The sequence below is a fragment of the Coturnix japonica genome, chromosome 4 (assembly GCF_054131305.1).
Source record: "Coturnix japonica strain WE chromosome 4, WE-NBRP24, whole genome shotgun sequence".
Classification (NCBI taxonomy): domain Eukaryota; kingdom Metazoa; phylum Chordata; class Aves; order Galliformes; family Phasianidae; genus Coturnix; species Coturnix japonica.
Genome location: NC_140666.1, coordinates 27,266,029 through 27,290,791, shown reverse-complemented (window position 1 = coordinate 27,290,791; position 24,763 = coordinate 27,266,029). Strand labels below are relative to the sequence as shown.

Here is a 24,763-nt window from a genome sequence, read left to right as displayed (position 1 = left end):
TGAAACAGACGCTCTGCAGATGGAAGTGGCCTCATATAATTCACCACTACCTGTAGAAGAGTCAAAACAACACTTTCAGTTCGGAATTACCTTCACACACAGCAGAAGAATTTCCTGTACCATATATCTTCTTAAAATGTTTAACATTGTATAATATGTGTTCTGGTTTCCCGTCCAGAGGAAGAACACAAAGCCACTTGGACTTGTGCTTCCCATTGCCTTCAATGAACATGAAGGCACTCAGATGGTTATGCAGTGAGGTACACAAAGGAGAACAAATAATAATGATAGTAATAATAAATAATCCAAACTTATCAGCTGATCTATCTGCTACCATGCCCTGGTTCATCCAACAAAGCTCCACAAATAGTGGTTTAATAAAAGACTGGACAACTGCTTTTTCTGGAAAAGACCATAGCCAAAGATTCAAACCAGCAATATTATTCATTTCACAAAGTAGAAGCTCTTCCAGTAAAGTCATTTCCCCTACTTAATGTGCTTTAAACAAACTATACTTAAAAAGCAGCAGAGAGATTAAAAGGACTAGACTGATCTGGGTGGTATGGCAAGAGTGTCTCCAACTACTATTTATTTATTTTTTTTTACTCTTCAAATATAACATTACCTGTTATTTTACACCTGGACTTCTCTTTAACAGAAATCCAGGGCTTTGTTGATAAATGCCAAACCAAATAATTGTTTAAATATGTAAAAGAGCAAAAACTACAAAAGTGGCACCACACATGTGCCTTTCCCTGCCTGGGCCTAGTCTGATGTAAGTGCTGAAAGCCCTTCCTCACTTTCCCTCAGCTGATCCAAAGTACTGTAGACAAATTACAGTAACAGCTACTCAACTAAAAGTACTGCTTACCTACAAAATGGAGCACTACAGGAACTCAAACCAATAAAGCTGTATGTCCAACAGGAAGGTTTGCAGCATGCACCCCAGGGAGCACAGCCTGATGCCCAGTTCCTACTTAGCCCACACTCAGTCCTATTTGGCCATGCATTGTGCTGTGTGTGAAGTACTAACTATGCCTCAAAGTGGAGCTATGTCTGGAAACTAACACAATAATCAACTTAAATTTGAGAAGTAATTTCAGTCTTTTAGGATGTGGGGGAGAAACTGAACACAGAGATGTCTCTTTGACTTAAAAGAATCTCCTTAAAACACCTGAATTAATGATTGTATCTTAAATGAGTTTACTGTGAAAAGGCAGGTAAGGCCAATAAATAATTTATGAGGATTAATTCTCTAAGATGTGTTGCCGCTTTAACAAAATACAAGGTAAGTTGTTACTGGTTACTACTCCCTTCCAACTCTACTCACCAGTAACCAAGTTAAACTTGAACACTTTCCTATTCCATGAACAAAGCTTTTCCTGCTTGTAATAGACATAAGTGGATAATTCATATTCTCATATCCCAGCTCCAAACACTTGCATATGAAAATGTTCAACCTGGAAAAGAGATTCTCCGTAGAGACCTGAGAGCAGCCTTTCAGTATCTGAAGGAAGGCTATGTGAAGGAAGGGGACAGATTCCTCAGCAGGGTCTGTTGTTGTTGACAAGGGGAAACTGTTTCAAATTAAAAGTGAGGAGATTTAGATTAGATATAAGGAAAAGAGGTTTCTTAAGGGTAGCGAAGCAATAGAACAGGTCACCCAGAGAGGCAGTGACTGCTCCATCCCCCAAGACATCCAGCATCAGGCTGCATGGGGCTCTGAGCAACTTGATCTAGCTGTGGGTGTCCCTATTCACTGCAGGGGGGTTGGACTAGATGGCCTTTAAAGTCCTTTACAACTCAAAAGATTCTACGATTCTATGACTAGAGAACAAGTGGCACACAACATGCTAAAAGATTTTTGAATCTTTAAGATTGGAAAATATCACTAGGATTATCTACTCCAACTACCCATCACCATTAAAACTAGTACATAATTGCCACATCTATCCTCTTGAAAACCTCCTGAGACAGTGACTCCACTACTTCCCCAGGCAGCCTGTCCGAATGCCTTACCACTCTCTGAGAAAAAGAAATAATCCTCTTGCATTGCATTTTATTGCAGTGTTGAAGAACTTCTCTAATTTGTCATAATCACAAGTCAAAAGAGGATGTGGGGTACTTCTTCACTTCCCAGGAAAAGAGCTTTTAAGTGTTTCAAAACAAGTGTTGGATTAAACAGAAATGTATTAATCTTAGGACAAATTGCATCACTATTGTGTTTCCTTTTAGATGACATGTTCATATTTTGTTCTTCCTTTTCTTCGCAAAACAAATGAAATTTCTGCCACCCAGCAGTAGTCAGACTGTACCAGCAGTTGTTAATTCAGCTAGACTCAGCAGAAGCAGCATTGCTTCCTACTGCTTTGAAGTAGGCTCTTTTGTCAGAGATAATCTTGCAGTCAAATTTCTGCACTTAACTAAAGCACTGACATTCTCACCTCCAATAATTGGATGAGCTGCATTGCTCATACATCAACATACTCCTTAAAGAGTTGCAAGCCCAAGTTAAAAGATCTTCAGCACAAACTTCATATTGTGATTCTCTCCCTATCCATGGATTAGTTGCAAGCCCCTTTAAAGATCCATAAACAGGGAAATCCTCTAGATGATTATGATGGGACACATCATAATCATTAGGCACTACCTAAGCAGGAAGACTGAAGCCATTTCTGTCCTTTTGACACTTAGCTGAATTCCACCTGCACCCACCAAGACTAAGATAAAAAAAACTCTTGAACTCCAGATTGTCATCTAAACAAAAATGACATAACCCTGCCCTTTCCAAAAGAGTTAAGATATACATTATGAAGTGATCCATGATCAGATCTTTAAAAATAAGGGTTTATATTCAAAAGCATAAAAAAGAAATCACTTAAAGGAAATTAAGAGCTATCGAAAGATTGGCACATTACCTATGCTGCAGGAATGACTGGAGTCTAATGAAGACTATGGTTTTCTAGAATTTGCATCAGCAACTTTATTCATCACTACTCATTGATCTTTCCTTCTCCTCCATTCAGCATTGCTGAGGCCAAATCTGCAGTACTATGTACTGGGGGTGCCAGAATTGGACAAGAAAGACCTGGGCATACTGAAGAGCATCCAGTGGAAGGCCACCAAGATGATAGAGGGCTTAGAGTACCCATTCTCTGAGGAGAGGCTGTAAGAATTGGGGATGCTCAGCCTGGAGAAGAAGGGGCTCTGGGATCTCATCCATGTGTACAGATACCAAAAAAGAAGATGCAACAACAACAGAAACAGGTTCTTTTCAGCACAAACTGCCAAATTTTGTATTTAAACATTAGGAAGCATATCTGCACACAGGCTGCCCAAAGAGGCTGTGGAGTCACTTACTCCCCCAAAACCACCCGGGCGTGGGCAGCTTGCTCTGGGTGGCCCCTGTTGCAGCTGAGGCTGGGCCTGATGGATCTAGTGGGCTCTTCCAACCTAAGACCCCCTGGGATTCTCAATACTGAAGGCAGGAAAATTAGTATTTCTAACTAATTGGTACTGGTTTACTGCTACCTGACCTCAGGTCCTCAGCCTTATGAAATCATTCATTACTACTTTCTAAATGTACATATCACATTACTCATACAGTTCACTGCTTACAGCACCCGATTTTACATTATATAAGGGTGTCTTCACAGAAAATTTCTTATAGAAATTGTAACATCTGACTTCTGCAGCTTAGTAAGATTACCATAAACACCATATCTTCCCTAGAACAGCCAAGGAAGAATAATTTAGTTTCTCCTACCACCTCATGTTGCAATTAAATCCAATCTAAACTAACAGTATCACATAAGCAAACACACTCAGGCCACTAAAGTTAAGTCATTCTCATTAGATACTCCACCAAAAGCTCCCTCAGACAGCATTGAAACTACAGAAACAAGCTTTAGATAGCATTACAGAGAAAGAGTATAGAAAACCTTAATGAGAAGTTTAATGAGACAGAACAATAACAGAAAGAAGAAATAAGTAAACCATCCAACTAATCAAATTCAGAATTGAAGAGATTGAGTTTTGTTCCCCCAAAGGAAACCGGGATACCTTTTTTTTGACTCCTTGTTACAGTATGGAAAGAATGGTAAGAAATGCATCAGACAGCCATAAGAGAACTGACAAAGTCATCTATGTCTGAACATCCATTCAAGCATTATCTATTTTTCAGCATAACAATGTACTATTGAAATTAAATCTATGTAAATAGATGGGAGCCATCACTACACACAACACTTACTACTACTTCCATCTCCAGAAAAATGGTTGTATAAACGTCTTTGATCCTTCAGATGAGTATTTACTTGAGTTGTAAATGAAAACACTGAAGACACAATTCCCCCTTCCTCAACCTCCAAAGAAAATCACAAACCCCTTCAATGTTAAGCAGAGTTAACAATAAATAAATAAATAAAATCTTTTCTTAAAGAAAATTTGATTGTCACAGAGGTCCAACAAAAAATGAGGTAGTTGTAAGTCATTTCAAATGGAGCTGTACCAGCCTTGCAAGGCCCATCACACTGAACTCCTAGGAGGTAATAGCCAAAGGTTGTGTTCTAAGAATACCTAACTTCCAATTACAAAGAAATACTTTCCCTAGGAAAATACCACCTAAAATGGCATGCTACGCAAATAGGAGTACTAATGTATTCTTTCATTCCACAAATAAACCCAATTGAGTCAAACTGCAATTCTGACATCAATGGTCATTTAGCTACTAAAAAAAAACCAAACAAACAAAAAAAAAAACCCACAAAAAACCACCTCCACTTATTGAAAAGAATGTCCATAAGCAACTGCTTACCTTCTGTAATGTAAGTAGTCCCACTGATTTAATAGCTGGTCATAGAGATATTTAGTATCACCTTGAGCCAGCGGCTACATCATCCACAAGTAGGGTTGAGAAACATTGTAATCCATGTAAGCCTCAGAACTACTTGGCCGCGCAGCAGTTTTACAAGCAGAGGACAGAGTTTTTATCTGTTGACTGTGTGAGTGGAAAAGCTGCCTCTCTGCTGACCAACGATTATTTGGCACACGAACAGCAATATCTCATTCTTCAACTCCAGGCAGCTTTAACCTGCCTCTAGCTAAAAGCTATACAATCTTTAAGTTGCAGTAGAGTGTAAAAATTGCTCTAATTAAACCAAGTAAGAACTGGTTTGACCAGTGTTGCTGATCCCCCAAATAATTAAAATCAGGGAACAAAAATCAGCAGTTAGTACTTAGTTGCACTTAAACTTGTACTCATTTATGAGAAAAGTTTTGTAATTGAACAACAAGAGAGTACATTTCAAGTAAACAAGAACCTGGATTGTTTTTAGTGTACACTACCAGAGAATACAGTTCCACAGCACTTAAGTCTCCTGGATCCGTATTTACTATAAGAGGCACTGACTGTACCTCACAGCATGCCAAATCGCACTGCAAACCAGTTGAAGCCTGACCCAAAGCAGCTGCACTTCGGCTGCATGTGAAGAGAATCCAGCTTATGCTGTCATGTATACTTATGCACACTTGCACAAGTTCTGTTTGCACTACCCACCTCTCACACCTCTCTGTTGGATCCCTTCCACTGTACTGTGCCCAGCATTACCAAGCACTCCTATGGAAGACAGACCCCACAGCAGGTTTTGGGCTAACAAAGTTGAAGCAGAAAAATGGCATCTGGGCATCCTGCTGCAGTCACACAGACTGAACAGACCACAGCATAGAAGTACCAGATTTTAGTCTGTTAATGCCAAGCTCCGTTTCTCACAAAGTGGTGCCCTAAATTCCCCAGATGTCAGGTAAGCCAGGAAGGGGCAGAGGGAGCAATTTCTCCTCTCACACAGAGCAGATAATTTCCTGTACTGTGCACAGAGTCTGATTGGTTTCCTGTCAGAGCAGTGAGTCCTGGGGTCTTTTGATCACTTTCCTCCAGCCCTCCACAACTGCTCTGATTAGAGATTGATCCCCGCGCTGTGCTTTGATCAGCAGTGCTGGCAGCCCGCAGGTGCCATACATCATCACATTAGCGGGCCACAGCAGTGTGCATCTCTCATGCTGTGCTCGCCAGCACTTTATGGATCCTGCCAGCACACAGAATGCTTGCTGAGCCCCTCAGCTTTTATTTCTATTAGAGAGATAACGTAGAATTCTTTTATCAGGGGAGTCCCAAGTTCAAAGCTGACAAAAATACATTAGTCTTAAAACTGCATTTTTGCCCTATTTCATTACAACATGCAGGAGTTTGAAAGCTCCCAGCTTCTCCTTTTGTGCTGCTCTGTGCCCAGGCATAGAGCTCGTTCCAGCTGACATGCAAAGGACTTCCCCCCTCCCCTTTTTTCCCTCCTTACGTTAAGCACCACGGTTTCTGTAAGCACATGCTAATGGCCCAAACTTCAGATACTGTGCACCAAGCGTGGTTTCATGCAGTACACAACGCATCAGCTTGCAAAATACTCTTTTAAAATGACTTTGCAACAGCAGATCAAGAGGAAAGGCGCTTAGAAATCTGAATAATGTAAATCATATGGAGTTCAGAGGCTAAGCAAATTACACACCCCGGAGCCGCCCTCGCTGAATGAAAGGAGCCTTTCTCCAGCCCCGCACAGCCCCGGCCCAGGGGGACTCCCGTCTGAGAGTTCTCCAAACACTTCAGGTACACATGAAAGTTGGAAGTAATTCCCGCTTCCTCCGCGGGATCAGCCCTCTTCCAGTCCTCCCTGCGCACCCCTCACCCACGCACGGCCCCGGCTCTCCCCGGCCCCTCGGCGGCCCCTCTGTGCGGGGGGCTCCGCGCCCGCCCCGCCGTTACCGTTTTGCTCCTTAGCGCCGGGGAAGGAGAACTTGCTGCTGAGGTCGGACTCCGCGGCGGCCCCATGCCTCCGGCCGGCCAGGGCGGATGTCAGCAGGAGCAGCCCGAGGAGGAGCATTGGGCCGGCGGGGCGAGGGGCTGCGGCGGAGCAGGCGCTGGCGGAGCGGCACCGAGGCCCGGGCGTCTATCAGCGCCGCCAGGGGAGCAGGCAGCACTGAGCCTGCTCTGGCAGCGGAGAATTGCAGGGTAGTTTCCACATAATCCCATCCAAAACTTTTTCCTAGAGCCCTTGTCTGCGTCTTCAGCTTTTGTTTTTCTTGGGCTTATTTTTTTTTTCTTTAAAAAAAAAAAAAAAAAAAAAAAAAAGGATCAAAGCAGGATCTGGACCCAGACCAGCTTCTCGAGGACTAAACAATCCGGGCCGTGCTGGGACTGTTGCTGCAGGGGCTGCAGGGGCCGCCGGGGGCGGGCGGGCGGGCGGCCGGTGCCGCGGAGCAGCGCGCACCTGTCAGCCAGCCGGCCGGCTGCCCGCGGCGGGGCGGGACGGCCGCGCACCGCTCCGCACCGACGCCTTCCGCCAGCCGCGGCTCTCGGAGCGCCCCGCCAGGGCAAGCAGCCGGCAGAGCCGAGCGGCGCGGCCCCGGGAGTCTCCGCCGGGCGCCCGTCCTCTCGCCGGAGCCGCGCAGCGGCCCCTCCGCGACTCTTTCCCAAAGCGCCTTTCCCAAGAGCCCTCTCCCTAAACTCCTCCCTTCTGTCTCCCCCCGCTTTAAACTCGCCCGCGTCCTCCTCGCTTCCTACCTTCGCCCGCCCCCGACCCACAGCCGGGGCAGCCCGTTACGGCGCAGGGGAAGGACGAGCACCCGGTCGGCAGTGGGACTGCGGCGCCCCGCGGCGGCCCCCGCCGCTGCCCAGCTCTGCTGCCGGCACAACAGGTGCCGCGGTGGGGCTCGGGCTGAGCACGGGGAGCGGGGAGGCCTCGGGCCCAGCGAGCTCTTGAGCTCTGTCCTTGGGGTGAGGCGCCCCGCTGACTTACCGGCTCTGCTTCAAGAGGTGGTTAGTACGCGTTTGGGTTGGTAGTAGGAGATCGTTGCTCTCTCCCTTGATACCGCAGATGAAGCGCCAAGGGAATGTTCTGGATGCAGATTGTTTTTCTTCTGACTGAAGTTGTTGTTGGAGTGACCTTGAAACAAAGTGCTCAGCATGCACATCAGCGGGCTGAGTTGCTGCTGTGTACTGCTTCAGAGCTCTGTCCTATGCTGAAGTGCCATGCAGCGCCCGGCTCTCTGTTAAGCAGACAGGATGGTGTTAGATCTGGGGGGCTTTCTTTTTGCTTTGGAAATCAGAAGTGAATGTGGCGAGGAGTTCCCCCCCACTGGTTTATTAAGCACCATTCAAACTCTGCTTGAGCTGATGACCTTTCTGGTTTGTTTGGATGTGGTTTGAGCTATAGCTCCATGATGGGTGGGGTAACAACAAAGAGGCTCACTAGGTACTACTGGCAGGGCAAGAGGAGCCGAGGGGAAGATGCATCTTTTCTTCACTGCTAAGAAGTTTGAGCAGTGTTCTTTAATAGGAACTTCAGCCCCTGTCACTTCGAGGGAGTTTGGGGAGATCTGTATGGCTGTGGTACCGCTGTCTGTGAAAGGCACAGAAGTGAGAAACCGAGTCTGCACTCCTGGAGTCCTGAGTACACGCTATATAAATGCCTCATCCTTTGACCTAGCTCTTTCCATTATATAACTGAGCTATTTCTTTGCCTCAGCCAAAGTAACCCTTGAGATAGTGATAAACATCCCCTCTGTTCCTAATAAGTGACATATTTCTAGTAGCAACTGAAAGCTGCCCAGCCAAGCTGGGCTGCGTCCTGAAAGGCAGACTTGGAGCATTCCATAAATAGCAACCCTTCCCTTACAGAGGGTGAAGAAAGTCACTGCATGGAGCAGACTGTGCAGTTATTTTTATTATTGCTGTCATTATAAATAGTTGTTTTTTGGCTTCCATTGTTGTTATTTTAAATTTGAAAGAAAAATATGAAGTGCTGCTTTCCAGGTCCTGTAGTAGTACTTCTCATAATCAAGTGGATGAAGTATTGCTTGGTGATTTAACCTTCATTGCCTGGTGGTTTTGTTTTGATTGTTTTTTCAATTTCAGAGGATTGAGAACAAGTTTCCTCTGAAAAATGTGAACCTGGTGTCTCAATCTGTACACGTGAACACTGTTTTTCATAGCTTTGTAAGCTTTAGGCTGCAAAAGAGCAGCATTTCATCTGCCATCCTGGCTCTGGCATTTCAAAGGAAAATGCAAGAACTCCTATACTGGGTGAATATGGAATAACACTGAAGATGAAGCTTTCTGTTTTAAGCCTCCTGTAATTAAAGATCAGGGTTTATGCTTGATCAGTAAGACCCTACATCTTTTCCAAAATGCTTGTGTTGTTAATCCCATCCAAAATGCTGTGTGATGATCCTTATAAATGTCCAGTCTTTCCTGAAATTCACGCTGAGCATCTGTCATCAGCTACTTATGTTTATTGTAATTTTTTTCTACTTTCCAGTTTCACTGAATGTTTCAATTATGAAAATGAGTAAATAGAAATGATTTCACTTCTCTATTCATTTTCTGTGTTAAAGACTTATCCTTTCCCAACTAGACATGGGTTGTTCCATGTCAGCTCACAGGACATTGCATTACCAGTACCAAGTTTCACATAGGGCCACAGTGTCACTCTATCCAAGAGTGACAGTGGCTCCAGCACCCTGTCTCTGGATTTCATTAGTAGTCATCATGTTTCCCTTTTGGTGCTTGCATTTTTTTCTTCTTCTACAACAAATTTATACAAATCTTTCTATCCTTGACTTTTCTCCATGTTGAGAATTACACTTCGGTCTTTGACTTTTGCATCATGGTTGGTTATGATGCTGCACCTCATCTGACAGCCACTTAGCTTATACTATGGAGTCTTTTTCATCGTGGATTTGGGACTTTAATTTTCAAAGGTTTTGTAATACAGTCCATAAAACTGTATATTGTGTATTTTTAAAATTTAAATATTGCAACAGACAACTCTTCATTAATTTCCATCTTCAAATAGTTTGAGACACCGATTTTATTCTCTGTAGGATAGTTACAATGGTTTGCCAATCCTTCAAATTGTTTATAATTTGTTTTTTTCCAGCATCCTCATTTGTAACTTTCCTAAGTGATTTTTCCTGTACTCAAAACTGTAATTATCTGGATCGCCCCACAAGAATTTTTTTTGCACCAGGTTCAGGAGTAGGGCTGCTGAGACATAGACACCAGAGAAGACAATGGAAATTCAGCCTGTTAGGGCTCCAGAGACTGATTGTGATGGTGTGTAGTCTTGCTATTCCTGAACCATAAGATTATTGAAATGAAAAGTCTTTCTCTATTATTATTAACTTGAAGAATTATAATTAAAATCAATGCTCATCACAATTTTCACAAATTACACTTATCTCTATAAAAATAATGCTCCACACCAGTGACAAAGTAACATCATCACAGAACTGACAAAGGTTCTGTGGCTTGTGTGTGCTCTGCTCCTTACCTCCTCACCATAGAATCCCAAGCTTGGAAAGGACCTATAAGATCATCTAGTCCAACCATCCTCCTGTTACTGTTGCTACCACAAATTGCAACACCATATTGCAACAACAACAACAAAATGTTGTCCAGTGACATGGACTGGAGGTGATGAGATGCTTAGATTTGCATACTATGCTCTTTATGTGTTGAACTGATACAATGAAATATTGACTATTCTCACTGGGCATTAAGTATCCCTACCTAGTTCTGTAGGTGAATATTTCCTTTTCCTCTTCAGATAGACCTTCCCAATCATCCCCATCCCCCCACTGAGGTAAGCTAGGAGATGTTTTCTGAGGAAGAATAGGGCCATATTTTGCAGGAAACTGGGAAGGCTAAGTCATGAACATGTTTTTATGCATGATTTATGACCAAAGGAAAGTGCTTCAGGAGACGTGTAGCTTCACAAACATAATTATTTCTATTCACAATTATAAATTCTTGTCTCACAACAGTTAGAATTAAGCATTTACTCAACTATTTATGGGATTAGGATCCACTGTAAGGGAGAAGTTGATTCTTGTCTCCTCACTGCTTGTTATATTTCCTATTATGACTGGCTAAAAAATTGAATTCATGCATAGATACTTCTTCTATATTCCTGTATATTCTGAATGTATTCATATATTCCTTGGGCAATCATACCAAAGAGCAAGTATTTTGCAAAGCTTAGCATATAATTTAAAACTAACAAACATCTGCTCACCCAGACAAAAGACAAGTATTTGCTTTTGTGCAAGGTTATCTTGATTTCTATGTAGTTGCATATGAAATGGTTTCTGGCTTAACAGGGTTGAGGTTTGAACAATTAGTTGCAATTGCATGAAGAACTTCTAATAAAAGGTTGTGTTTGTACAAAACTTCTTATGGATGAGGAATAAGCATAAAAACTGAAATTGCAGTAGAAACACTAATAGTCCTTTAGAAAAGCAGTGGTTCCATATTCTGCCCTCATGATCACTGAAAAACAGACAATAGACATTGGCACAAATGCATAAAGAGTTGCACAGAAAACAATTCCTGCATTAGAAAGTGCTCCTGTAGAAGTTAGTATTCTGCAGTGGTGTTTATAGCCTGTATTGTTCTTTTCATATTAAGTATTTTTATGTATTTATTAGATGAATGTAGCCTGCTTAATCTATCCTTTCTGCCACAAACACAACTGGCTCTTTGTTTCTGTCCTTTGGAGTTAGCCATATACCAGATGGCTCACAGAGAGCTAGCTGTTCCTTCTCCATAAAGGGGAGCACTGCTCCTTGAGGAACTAAGCAAAACTGCAAGTAAGAATGTCATGTTATTTACCATTAGATGACTGATAACAATGAATAAATTACACCATGAAACCTGTACTCTCAAAAATTACTAAATCATTTGTAAATGATGCACTCTCTTTCCCCCCTTTCAGTATCTACTTTAGTACTTTAGAATTATTCATTCTTAATTAATTTGTAAGCAAGTTTAAGAGCCATGATCCTGGTTAATACTCAACAATATAATGAAGAAAAAGAATGAGTTCTGAAGAGGCTTCATTTGTGTCAGTGTTATGCAGTAAGGCTGCCCAGACACAATCAGGGAAGAATGAGTTCTGAAGACAGCTTGGTCACTTGGATCACAACTTCAAATACACCATACCTATATTGTAAATACTTAAAAATACACCTAAAGGTTAGATATTTTAACATGGACCTCTAAGTAAGTCTACGTTGGTCTGCTCAACATTGCATAGCTTAATCAGTGATATATGAAATCAATTCTAACCTCATCAAAGTTGCTATTGTGTGTGATTTTAGAGCAGTTCCATTTAGATTTCATATATTTTAATAAATTCATTCACACATATGGAGTCCATGCCAAATGCAAACATAACTTTGCTTTGTGCAGGCTGTGGAAGCTACAACCAGAGACAAGAAGGATGGAGGTCCACTAGAGGTCTCCCAAACTAAAAAAATGCTGCCTACTTCTGCCACCTGGAAGCTCATTTGGATTTTAATGGGCTTCCAAAGTCATCAAGTGAAAAGAGTAATGCAGATAAGTCACCTTTGCTGAACATCATTGTAGGCTATATTGAGGCCTGAATGCGTAGCAATAACCAGTCTTGAATTATGTTTTTTCTCGTGGTGCATGTAGGAGTGTCCTGAATACACTGGTATTCTCTTAAAACACTCATTTTCTTCTCTTTTATGCTCTCAGAGTAGAGTACCACTATGATTTCTAGGGCCTACACCTGATTCAGGTGTGTGTTTAAACAACGCATGGTCTTACAAACATACCTGAGTATCTGTATGAAGGCTTGATCAGGTAGATGAGAATGTTTGCTTATTTATAACAATATGTCTGATGACTTGTCTTAGGTCAGAAGCCAGATGTGTTTTCTGGCTGCTTTTTAATATGCTGGTTATTATTGATCAATAACGTCTTATGGCCTATCAGCACGCATTCAATCCTTGTCATGATCATAACAAAGGATGGCATAAGATTTCTCTATAATGGCTCTAAATAACTATTGAATTCTGAATAACTATTGAATTTGGTCATTCTTCCTGTCTCCATCTCAATAAGCAGTGCAACAATCAAATATGTACATCAAGATCAATTGTATTAGCTATTTTACTGAAATATTTACATTTATAGAGCTTGGAGAATAAATAAAACAGTTCTTGATTTGCTTTGCAGTCACAGGTGTTTCCAGTATACTAATAGATATTATACATGCTAAGAACTTTGTCACGTGTATGTTTAATTAAACTACTTAGATTATTTGCCTGCTTGTATCACTCCATCTTTATTCTTTTGGTACACCACTCTAGGCAGAGTCTGAGTAATGATAAGAGAATTACATACTTTTGTTCAAATTCAGCAAAAGAAAATCACATTGGCAGGAGTAGCTTTTCTTTGTTTGTTTGTTTGGCAAAATTGAGGTTAGAGCTTACTTGGGAATCAAAATCTACTCAAGAAGATGTCACAAGCAAGTTCATATATTAGAGAAAGGTCATCAACCAAACAGAAAAGCAGCTGGGAACTGAACAGCTGACCCAACCACTCAAGAAAGATAAGAACAATATACTTGTAATAGATAGAGAGCATCTGTCCCCAGCTAAGCCTGACTTACCAACATTACATTTCATCTTCTTTATCATAGTCCTGTCTCTCCCCTATTCTTTCTCTTTTTCACTTTTCCTCTCTTTTGACCTCCCCAATTAATTAGTTATCACATCTACTTCACTAATTGTTTAATTAAATAATTAAGTCTTGGCTTCCCAGTCTTACCACACTTGATTTAAGAACCAGCTTCCCTAATCTCCATTCTTTCCTTCATGTTGGAGGTCTTTCATAGAAGGTTCACATGCTGCAAAACTTCAATGAAATGGTAGTCAAAGGCAAGAAATATGTGTCGAAAATAGGATTTCATTTCAAATAAGAATAATGTAAACACACTCACTATCTTGTTTGCCTCAGCAAATTCAACATTTCCCCCAAACCTGTTATTTTAATCTCCAGTCTGTACATTTCCTAACTGAAATAATCTCTTTGCCTCTCAGAAAGGCATACTCCTGGTTCCACACTGCCTGGAGTCAACTGGAGAGAATGTACACTATCATTTCAGCCAGACCTAGGTGTGGTGTCATCTACAGGAGCACAGAGAAGTTTTAATCAGGCCATCTGGAACTTTCCCAGAGAAGAGATGGAAAGCTTCCAAGGAACTGATCTGCAAAAGATAAGTCTTTACTGATCACACGCAAACTGAAATGTTCCAGCTCTCCTAAATTAGAGTAGATTTGTGCAAAAATAGCAGCTGGCACTTGTATGACAAAATAGTTAATATCACTAACTGAAATCTGGACTCAGTGGAAAGTGTTGAAGAAAAGGTTTAACATGGAGGGCATAGAAAATCATAAACACTGAATTTCTCATCAGTTGTCTCATTCACAGAACTATCTTAATTATTTTGGCAGAAGTAAGGTCCAAGTTGGAGCATGGAGGCTTTCATCCTATGCATTTTTCCAAATACATAAATATGAAAAGTCTTTAAAAAAATTAGGTCACCTTAGTAGATGGCAGCAATTCTAATATTTTTAGAATTATTAAACACATACATTAATGTGTTACAAAAGCAGGTATGAGGTTCTACAGGGATGTTTTTAATGAGAAAATGCTACTGCCAAGGGAACTCAATGCTATCAGTTTTCTTCTACCCCTTCCTACATAAATGTATATAGAATTTTTTGCAGATTACGAATTGATTCGAATGATACAAGATACTGAAGGGTATTAAAATTTTTACATAGATATTCAGGAGCTACCTTGTAGAAGATCACTAATTTAGTATTAATATTTTGAACCAAGCATTAATTTTTATATTTGGAAATTCAGATAGTGCTGCAGAAGACTTAAAATCTTAAGAACTGCCAGTTGGACAGGAGTATAAAGAACTTACCAACGACACATTATTCATACCAGTAAATTCTCATTGTTATTTCCTTGCCAATCCACTGAATGGAAAAATAGCACAAAGGAAAATGATTTTAAAGCTTTTTCCAGTAATTCTTCAAAGCTACCCCACTATTAATCATTGGAGTTCACGTCATCTAGCTAAGAATGCACAATATTCCAAAGTGTTGCCAACATTTTTCTTTATTGATCACACACTGGCACCAAATCACAGTATCTTATTCCCACAGCACCACAAAAAAATAAGAACTTCAGCCTCACTACCATCTGGATCACAGATCATCCCATAAAATGTGTTCAGGTTGACAGTAAGTCTTTGAAATACTTATTCCATATTATGTTTCTGATGATGTTGTATGTTGTGCCCTGTCACAATCCATTTTGAAAAGAATACCACTCGATTAGAGTTAAAATTTATAAGAAATATTATTTTGTCCTCAGAAAATAATGTCTCAAGTTAGGTATGTAGAGTGGGTTTATAAACATAAGCAGTGATATTGTCATTCCCTAGTGCTTTGTCAGCATGGTAGTTACTGTCAAAAGCCTTCAATTTACTCAGGACCCGAAGCTGTCAGCATCATTTTGGATGGCACTCAGCACCCCGCAGGATTAGGCGGCAGTTTGTGAAGCACATCACCAGTGCTCAGAAAGAATGGTTTGCCTAAGTGGGAACAAGGATGGACCTGAAGCCTTTAATCAGTACAAAATACAAACATTGTGAAAAGAATGTAATTCAAAAATATTAACCAGTTTTGAGATAGTTCTTAATCTACACAAAAGGTGCCAGCCTAAGCAGATTTTGCAAGGAATAGATTCCAAGAAATTCAACCTGATCCAATCTAATTTTTATCTCCTATGAAAAAAGACTCTAAGAGCTGGGATTGTTCAGCCTGGAGAAGAGGAAGCTCAAAGGGATCTCATCCATGTGTACAAATACCCAGACGGTGTAAAAAAGAGGAAGCCACAGTCCTTTGAATGGTGTCCAGTACCAGGACAAGAGGCAATGGGCACAGAGGTGCACATAAGAGGTGCTGTCTGAACACCAGGCAGGACTTCTGTGTTGTGCAGGTGCTGGAGCCCTGGCACAGGCTGCCCAGAGAAGATGTGGAGTGCTCTCCCTGGAGATCTCCCAGAGCCACCCAGACATGGGCCAGGGCAGGTTCTTTGGGTGGCCCTGCTGCAGCTGGGGCTGGGCCTGATGCACCCAGCAGGTCCTGCCAGCCTCAGCTATCCTGGGATTCTGTGATCAGCACACATGCAGTTTCCACCAACATTAAATTTACATCAGTAAGATATTAAAATCATCATAGGACTAAGAATTAATAGGCATGGAGTAAAGTGTTTCCTTATGCCATGAAGGATATATCTGAGTGTCAAATTGCTTTGTAATGTTTACGATCTGATAAATTTTTTTACTTCAGTTTCTACTGAAATAGGCCTCTAAGGATTCATATCTGCTTTGTTAATCATTACTTTCAAGTTAAAATCTCAAGATAAGGATGTGAAATAATCTAATCCTGTGTTATGTGATAGGAAAAGGCCTATATCTAGGCTAATATCCTGTGTGAAATCACACCTTTATTTTTCAAGTAAGATCAAGTTTCTTGTATAAATGATAGCCTTTGAACTCTTCCCAAGTAGTTTCTCTACTAGTCTTTCTGCATTACAGTTTTGCTTCACATCATGACTAAGAATGTAGCCACTTTCCTCTCAAATTTGTTAACTGCAGCTTGCCCTGACAAAAGGTACCTCATAACCAGAGACCAGAGGTGCTGGTCCTTTAGGAAGTGACATCAGGGTGATCTTGTGGCATGTTGTCTGGAGGCTGCAGTGTCAGGAATGGTGCCACACAGGGTGATGGCAAACACCAGTTCACAGATAGGCCAGTCAGTAAATACCCGCAGGATGCGGGTCAGGGAACCAGTACCCTTGGGAGTCAACTGCTGACAGGATCTCCTTTGAAGATGAATTCATCCTTGTTAGTCTGAGAGGATGTGTAAAGGCAAATGATGTCATCAATGTCTCTTCCTGGAAAAAAAAAAAAAGGAATGAAAACTGGTTGAAGTATCCTGATACTTATAAATTCTTTTTGTCCTGTGGGAATGTGAAAGAACAGACTATTTACTTAAGCAATGCTGCAGTTCCCCTTAGCCATGCTCCAGGGTGGCATTTAAGTCAGTAAGGGTGACATTCTTTCCAGTGCGAATGCAGTCAGCAAGATCCTCTACATAAATAATTTACTCTATAAAGTACCCGTATTAACATGTCACTGTCAAACCACTTTGTGAGGTAGGGTAAGATCTTTGCCTTAAATATGGTAGCTTAGTTCACAACTATTTTAAGCAGTCTTAAAGGATTTTAGAATTTTGGCTTCCATCATAGGCTCCTTGAAGGTCACTCTGAGTAATGGCTGTAGTGGAAAATTTCCTCCCTGTGACCTATGGGACAATTTTAATCAAGGAGTTCGTGAAATCATTCTTACTTAAATGCAGGCCAGGCAAAGATTTATTTGTAAGGTTCGGGAAAATGACTTAAAGAAGCAATTCCCTGTTGGGAGAATCAGGACTCCCATTGCTCAGATAGGATTATTTAGACTCTTACATTTCCTTCCCTCTCATAGGAAAATGTAAGAGGATTAAAGTAAGGATCCTATAATCTAATGTTTAGCTTTATTCACTGTCATATATATTTTTTTTCTTACATCTTCTGCAGTGTAAACTGTGAACCCAAACTAGCAGAGCCTGTGTGCTTTCCCTCTGTCTTTGAACTCTGCTAATAGGCCTCAGAAAGTAAAAACATTCTGACTTTTTGGATATTTCAGATCAGTGTAGTAGAGTGGTAAGCAGAAAAACTTGGTCAGTCCAACTGAGGAAAAATAAAAACAAAACTTCAGGATCTCTTCTGATAAAAAAGGAAGGAACCTGAGGAGCTAAGGCCATGGCTTAAGTTAGCGCTTCCTGCAAGCCAAGGGCAACAGGGCCTGACTTTATTACTGTCTTTGAATGTCTCCCCTTTGAAACTAAAGGAAAATGAGGTCTGGAACCTGGGTTTCCAGAAGAAACCAAAGGCAAAGATGGAGTAGTGTTTGCAAAGGGTGATAGCCAATGTGGGAGCTGATAGTTTTCATTGGTTGAGGAGCTCTAAAGAACTAGAGTAAGTCCCTGAATTACAGCCAGATAGAATGAGGTGTATGCTGCTCTGAGTCTCCCTCAGAGTGTAAGGTGCTAACACAAAAGTGCCAGAGACCTGCCTGTGCACGGGAGACTGGGTGAAGTGGACTTGTACCCATGTAAAAGTTTCTCCCACACAGGCGATGTGCAGTGATGCCCTTAGGGCAGGGGGGACCATGGCAGAGAAGTACTGTATTGTGAGAGACCTGTCATGCATTCCCACCCGGGTAACCAATGACTTCTCTGCTGTAGTGCTTTTTGATATGTAATGGGGTATGGCTTTCCTCTGATTGTTACTATTTTATCAAGTCGTGATAGAAGCACAAGGTCTCACCAAAATATTTTCCTGTCTTTTTCATGCTTTCTTTTTATGTGTGACTGTCTTGGACATCTTGCCATTAGAAAAAGCATAGATCTTTATGTAGATCGTTATGCTCAGTACCTCACCTGCAGCAAGGAAGTAATGCACAACTTTTGCAGCAGATTCAAGCTGACTATGGAATATGCATTTTAGAGATTAAGAGCAGAAATGTGATAAATCCAAAAAACAAATATTGCTACTGTTGTGTTTTGTCTGTCTTACGCAGCACAAAGAGAAAAACTTTGCAAGGTGGGGGAGTGATTTGGAGAGGCTGTCTGCTGTTTATTGAAAAGCCATTCCTGAAAATTTATTGTGGTTGTACATGGCTGAGGAAAACTTCACAAAACTGAGTATTTACTTAAAAGGTAAAATATGCATAAAAATTTAGGCTCAAGCATCTGATATTAGTTTGTTGTGACTTGAAAAACAGAATAATATGCTGCTTTTAAAAATGTTTGAATATATTGCTATTTACTAACTTCTTTAGTAAGTCTTTCAGCTCCAGTCTCTTCCCATTTAATTCAACAAATCCTAAAAAGTTGCAGCTGGAGTGAACTGCTGCAATTTCCATTTATGTGATATGAGTACGTTGAGACTCAAGTCTAGTGAGTGGGAAATGAGTTTCAAAAATAGCTTGAGTACATCTCATTGCAATCTTCTCCCACTGTGCAAACAAAAATATCTTTACTTTGAAAGTTTGGTCTCCTATTTACTGTGCAAAGTTTTTTGGTGTTCCTTTAGCCTATTGTGCCTGATTTCATTTTTACTGTGGATGTAGTATTCTAAGTAAACAGAGGCATTATGTTTGATTTTCTTGTGTTTTAAACTTTCTCTAAGAGCTCTAGCAAAGTTGTTTACCAGAGGTATGTACTGTGATTATATTTTCCTGAAGAAAAACAGGTGAAGCCCACAGTTGAATAAATTGCTTCATGTGGAAAGAATGGGAAAATACTGTGATTCATTCATTTTGCAAGATATCTCAGCAAATGTTTGTTGTGACATAATTAGCTTTTTACCTAAAGTTAAAAAGGATTTTGATATATTATTTTTTTTCTTTTTTCTTTTTTTTTTTCCTAGTACCTTAGTCTTTATGGGACATGTTCAAAAAGAATTGAAGACCACTTCCATGTATGTGAGTGGTAATTTAGTTGTATCAGCTGTATGAATAAGGATTCATACAGCTGGTACGTAAAAGCAAACAGATCCTTGGTATTGCTGGGTGGGCACAAAGGTGAATTGAGAAACCATGGAGGAAAGAGGTGTGTGCTCTACAATGCTTTCTGACCTACGTATCTCTTCTCCTCTGGTTCACAACACTGTTTGAAGCAAACAATGCATTCAGTGCTGTTATCATGTGCTACTTCATCCTGGGAGAGCTGGGCTTGGAAATTCTTCTATTTTTAGTGCTTTTTGTCCTTTCATATTGATATATTTCCCTAATGTGCACATTTCCAGATCAGTTGGTTTCCTTCTGTTTGTAAGAATTGCATGGCATTCCACAAAATCGTCTGTTGGTTGTTCAATTTCCCACGTGGTCTTTTATGCATGTCTGCATAGTGTTTAGAGGAAGAGTACACTTTCAAAGCAAGAATGAATGTAAGTACCTAAATGTACAAATTGTGTACGGCAGATCACATTATTTATATCATGCTGCACCTGTGGAGCCCTCACGAATGCACAGTCATTAAAGCTGGAAGACAACCAGCACGATTATTATGATAGCCTTTGCTTACTAAACTGAAAAAAGGAAAAACTGTGCAAATTGATACTGATCTTTGCTTAATGTACTCTGCTATGTTTGCAGTTAGATTAGTATGCATTTCAAGTACACTGCTGATCTTAAAATTAACTTAGCTGATGGGTGCATATTCTATACTAAAATGTCTGGATACCATGCAGTCTTACGGTATTCTAGAAACACCTTTAGTGAACTGACAGATGAGTAAATTATGTAGTTATGAATTTCCCTTTCAGTTGCATGGGAGAGCTGTTTCTCCCTTTCTCAGACCAAAAATCTGAGAATTTCCTGTGCTACGTGAAAACAGGTGAACTGAGACTGATGTTCTGAACTGCCAGTTCTGTTCTATAAATGGGAAAGTCTGTACTGCCAGGTTTAACATACTCAGGTGATGCTCCTAATTCCCTTCAAGTTGATATTAGGCTGAAAAACAGCCTTCTCCTGGTAATGCTGAGAAATTCTCTCTCTCTTAGTTTGTTCTGTTAGATGGCAGTGATGATACCTTCTTTCTACAAGAACTTTGTATGCTGAGTATGAAATACAGAATGCAGTTTCTAATACAACTCCATTTGTTAGAAAGGAGTTTTGAATAGTACAGTGTAAATAAACCCAGGGGCACAAAGGCTGAGAAAAAATTGGAACTGTGGAAGCTTTTGGCATGTATTTGCATTGCGACACAAGGAGTGCTGTGGTTGACCAAGGTAATTGTTCCACAAAATGTTGGGATGGTGTCTGCAGCTTGCATAGCAGTGAAACTTCTGTTTTCTCCTAGTAATCCAATCACTAAAACAGAAACATACTTTTTTTATTTTTCTTCTTTGTTGTTGTTGCTATTGTTTTTTTAGTAGCACAGCTTCATTAGTGCACATCTTTATTAGTGCAGCTTCCTTGCCAAATCAGCATTGGTAGGTCGTGCTGCGTAATTTAAAGATTATAATGGATTCCATATTTTGTATTTTTGTCTGTGTCTCCACTGCTTCAGAATTGTTTTTTACAGCTTCACTACTACCTAGTACTTCAGGATTAATTGCCTTTTCAGAGCTTGTGTCTTCCTTGCAGTTGTGTCTTGCAAACTACAGTTGGAAAGTTGGAAAGGAAATAATTTTACTGTCTATAGATTACTTGGACACATGGGGATGAATGGAATTAAAATGAGTTGTTCTCAGCTGGTCATCATTTATTACTCTAAGGGATTTCTTTCTTCCATTTTACCTCCATTTCAACATTTTTTTCTATATTAGAAATCCATGCTCAGTATTTCACTCACAGCTGTATTAATTTTTGACTGAATATGAATGTACTTTACTGCTGTTTTGAAGGTCTGTTTCAGTAGTAACAAGGAGAAAATCATTCTTCTTAGTTCCCCTGAAGACACGTCAGGTGCTTCTGCCTAACCTAAAACATCTTGCAATATCCAAGCGTTTTTCTGGATATCTTTATTCCTCCTGTCTCATACTCCTCATACTGTAAGCAATCACAATTTATACTCCTTTTTGTAGATGCAAGCATAAAAACTTATGAGCAAGAGGCTAAACTTTGAGGCTGGTGAAATTCAAAAAGGGCCCAAAACTACACTGAGTTTAAATATAAAATGAAATTTTACTGGAAGATATCTCTGGTTTGTCTGTGTTACCTTTGGTAAGAAAGTAGCTCAGTCTTCCTATTATATATTCTTATATGTAATATATATTGTGAATTCAATAATGTCATTAATTTGCTGTCCCTCCTCTTTAGATGTTAGTTTCAGGAAAACAGAGCATGTAAGTATTAACAAAAGAATGAGTAGTTAAGAGTCCAAATTACATGGGAAGTAATCTTTCTGACATAGCAGCCTTCAAAGCTATATATTTTACACTCATGCTCAGCAACAACAGGAAAGCTGCTCTCTACCCCCAGTCTAATTACCATGGGCTTTATAGCTCTTACAACACCTGGTTTCTTCTCTTCTTTCAAAGTTGAGGGTTTTTTTTTTGACGCAAATCCATCAATCCAGTATTAACTCAAAATCTTTGAACATTTCTTTGTTCCTGTGCAACATCAGATTTACTGTTGTCACAGTGAATAGAAATCACACAAGGTAGAGAAAAGATGGCACATCCGCTCTCACAACATTTATACCATTTAATCTGCTTCTGCAGATGTTCAGGACTTCTTCATCTCCCACACTAATTGGTAAGTCTTGATTTAAAACACAGACTCAAACAAAATTTTGTAACAGACATTATTTTGGAAAAATGAAACAAAACCAAATGCCAAAGCTAATCTTCCACAGAAGGAATCAGAGAAGCAGAATGTTAATTTTTAAAAGGAAACAAAACCAGCATTATGTATTTTAAAATTCAAATACAGTTCTGTAAAAAAATAAAAATAAAAAGCATTTTTCATGTTAAAGCAGTGAGTTTATTTTTCCCTCTTTCATCTTTGTTAATCAAGATCTTTGTCTATTTGAAATCAGTAACATCACTACAACAATGTATGCTGTGAGAAAATAATGTTTTGACTTATTCTGAAATACACTGGAGCATGAAGTATTTATAGAGATGAGTTACACATTCTTAAAAACTGAATTTTATAATGGAAGTGTTGACACACTTAATTCTGCTGGCATAATGAATGCCATTATAGTATTCATTATAGAAATTTCCAGTCCTTTTATAGACTATGGAGTCTTTGGAAAGCAAATGAAATGGAGACTAACTAGTCTATCACACAAAATCTACACAATAATTGCTCCTTAATAATGGCTTATGTTTTGAGAGCATTATTTTTGCTTCCAGGAGTCTTCTTTGCTTAAGATGCTTTCTTTGTTATTTCCCTTTCCCTATTTTGTTTGAACTAATTATAGAGAAATTTGTACAGAAAATTTCCTAGGTGCTTTCACTAGGTCTTGGAAAGAGTGGAAACTGGAAAGAACATTCAAGTAAGTGTGGCCTCATTCACTTGACTCTCACCCATGAGGTTTTTATAAGCATTGATAAGATTCCCCTCTCAGTGTTCTTCTGGCTGAACACTCGCAGGCCCCTCAGCCTTTCCTTGTAAGGGAGATGCTCCATGGCCCTAATAATCTTTGTGGCCCACTGCTGGACTCTCTCTAGAAATTCCCTGACTTTCCTGAACTGGGGAGCCCAGAACTCACCACAGTACTCCAGATGTGGCCTCAACCGGGGCATAGCAGAGAGGGAGGATCACATCCCTCACCCTGCTGGCCATGCTCTTTTTAGTGCTCTCCAGGATACCATTGGACTTCTTGGCCACCAGGGAACACTGCTGGCTCATGGCCAACCTGCTCTCCACTAGGACACCCATGTCCTTCTCTGCAGAGCTCCCTTCCATCAGGTCAGTCCCTAACCTGTACTATGTGGTTATTCCTTCCCAGGTGTAGGACTCTGTACTTGCCCTTATTGAACTTCATCAGATTCCTTTCCAACCAACTCTCTAGCCTGTCCAGGTCTCACTAAAGGGCAGTACAGCCTTCTGGTGTGTTGGCCACTCCTCCTAGCTTTTCATCATTATTTCTTGGCCACTTTCTTGAAGGTGCTTATGCGTGCTGTCACCTCCAGAGGATATAACTGTAATAGCAATTCTCACACATTGGACCCATGTAAAACTTTAGGTCATTAAAAGCTTGAATCCTCCTTAAATAGTGAAACAAAGAGAAAAACAAGATAATCTCACTTCAGGCTTCTTACAAATGCTAGCAGAAAGATCAAGGTGGGCATGTTTTATTAACCTTGTAGAAGTATATGACCCTAGAATAAATTTCTGTTAAGAAACTGTACGAGCAAAGTGTTTAGTTCACAAAAAAGCTCTAGCTCCAACTTTTCTTCTGTAAGTATTCTGTATCCTTGAAGTAACTCAAGCATCCAATTGAGATCAGGGTGTATCAGGTAGACAAGGCAAGAGATGGACAGAGGAAATGTTCGGACACAACTGAATGGAAATAAAAGTATGTTGTGGCTGTGTTGACAACCCCATCAGAAGTGGAGGGTGTTGATATTAAATGCAACCACTAGGTGACAACACAACAAATTATTTTCCTAACAAAGTTCACGGCATGTTTCTCCCATTCAGTGGGAAGTTTCACTCTTGTGGCTGTTAAACAAGAGGTAGGGTTAAGTTTGTAAGAAGAGGGGAGAGGGGTGGATTGCCTTTTCCTGCTGCTTTTAATTCTCAGAGTTCCTTTTTTAGCAGTTATTCCAAGAAGTGACTCAAGGAGTACTGAATTATAAATAACTTTATTTTAGATTTAGGATGTGAGAAGAGGAAAGAAGGACTAGCTGTTGAGATGATTGGCCTGATACTGGAGCTGTTCAAGTCTTCATTTCCAAGCTGTGAGAGTTGGCTGAATTTAATTAGGGACAGGCAGCTGATAATTTGTGAGCTGTACATGCAGGCCATCTTTAGCTCCCTGACTAGTACTTGTATTTGTTCAGTTTGGTATATGCAGTATTCTTTTCACCATTCCATAACACACATCTCTTGCCCATTTACATGTGCAGATAACTGAAGAACAGCAACAGTAATATGTACGACACAAATATCCTGAAAAGAAACTATAAGTAGTAGAATATAAGTCACCCTCTATATTTTTATCAGCTGCTAAGACTGGAGTTCTAAAACCTCAGGAA

General features: G+C 40.3%; 1 protein-coding gene and 1 long non-coding RNA gene across 3 annotated transcripts in view; both read right to left on the bottom strand.

The window, feature by feature from the left end:
• The window catches only part of PDGFC (platelet derived growth factor C), a 101,672-nt gene extending 93,523 nt beyond the window's left edge, over positions 1 to 8,149 (bottom strand). The window contains exons 1-2 of one of the 2 annotated variants that reach the window (XM_015860984.3): positions 7,845 to 8,149; positions 6,812 to 7,147 (exon numbers count right to left, since the gene is read on the bottom strand). In XM_015860984.3, the coding sequence (XP_015716470.1) occupies positions 6,812 to 6,929 (118 nt within the window). In that variant the 5' untranslated portion in view covers positions 6,930 to 7,147; positions 7,845 to 8,149. The other variant, XM_085546398.1, reaches the window with a different exon arrangement.
• A 6,882-nt stretch (positions 8,150 to 15,031) lies between these two features.
• Positions 15,032 to 24,763, bottom strand: part of LOC107313058 (uncharacterized) — a 200,112-nt gene continuing 190,380 nt past the window's right edge. Inside the window, exon 5 of the long non-coding RNA XR_014945723.1 lies at positions 15,032 to 16,894. This is a non-coding gene — a long non-coding RNA (uncharacterized LOC107313058). The remainder of the gene's footprint in view (positions 16,895 to 24,763) is intronic.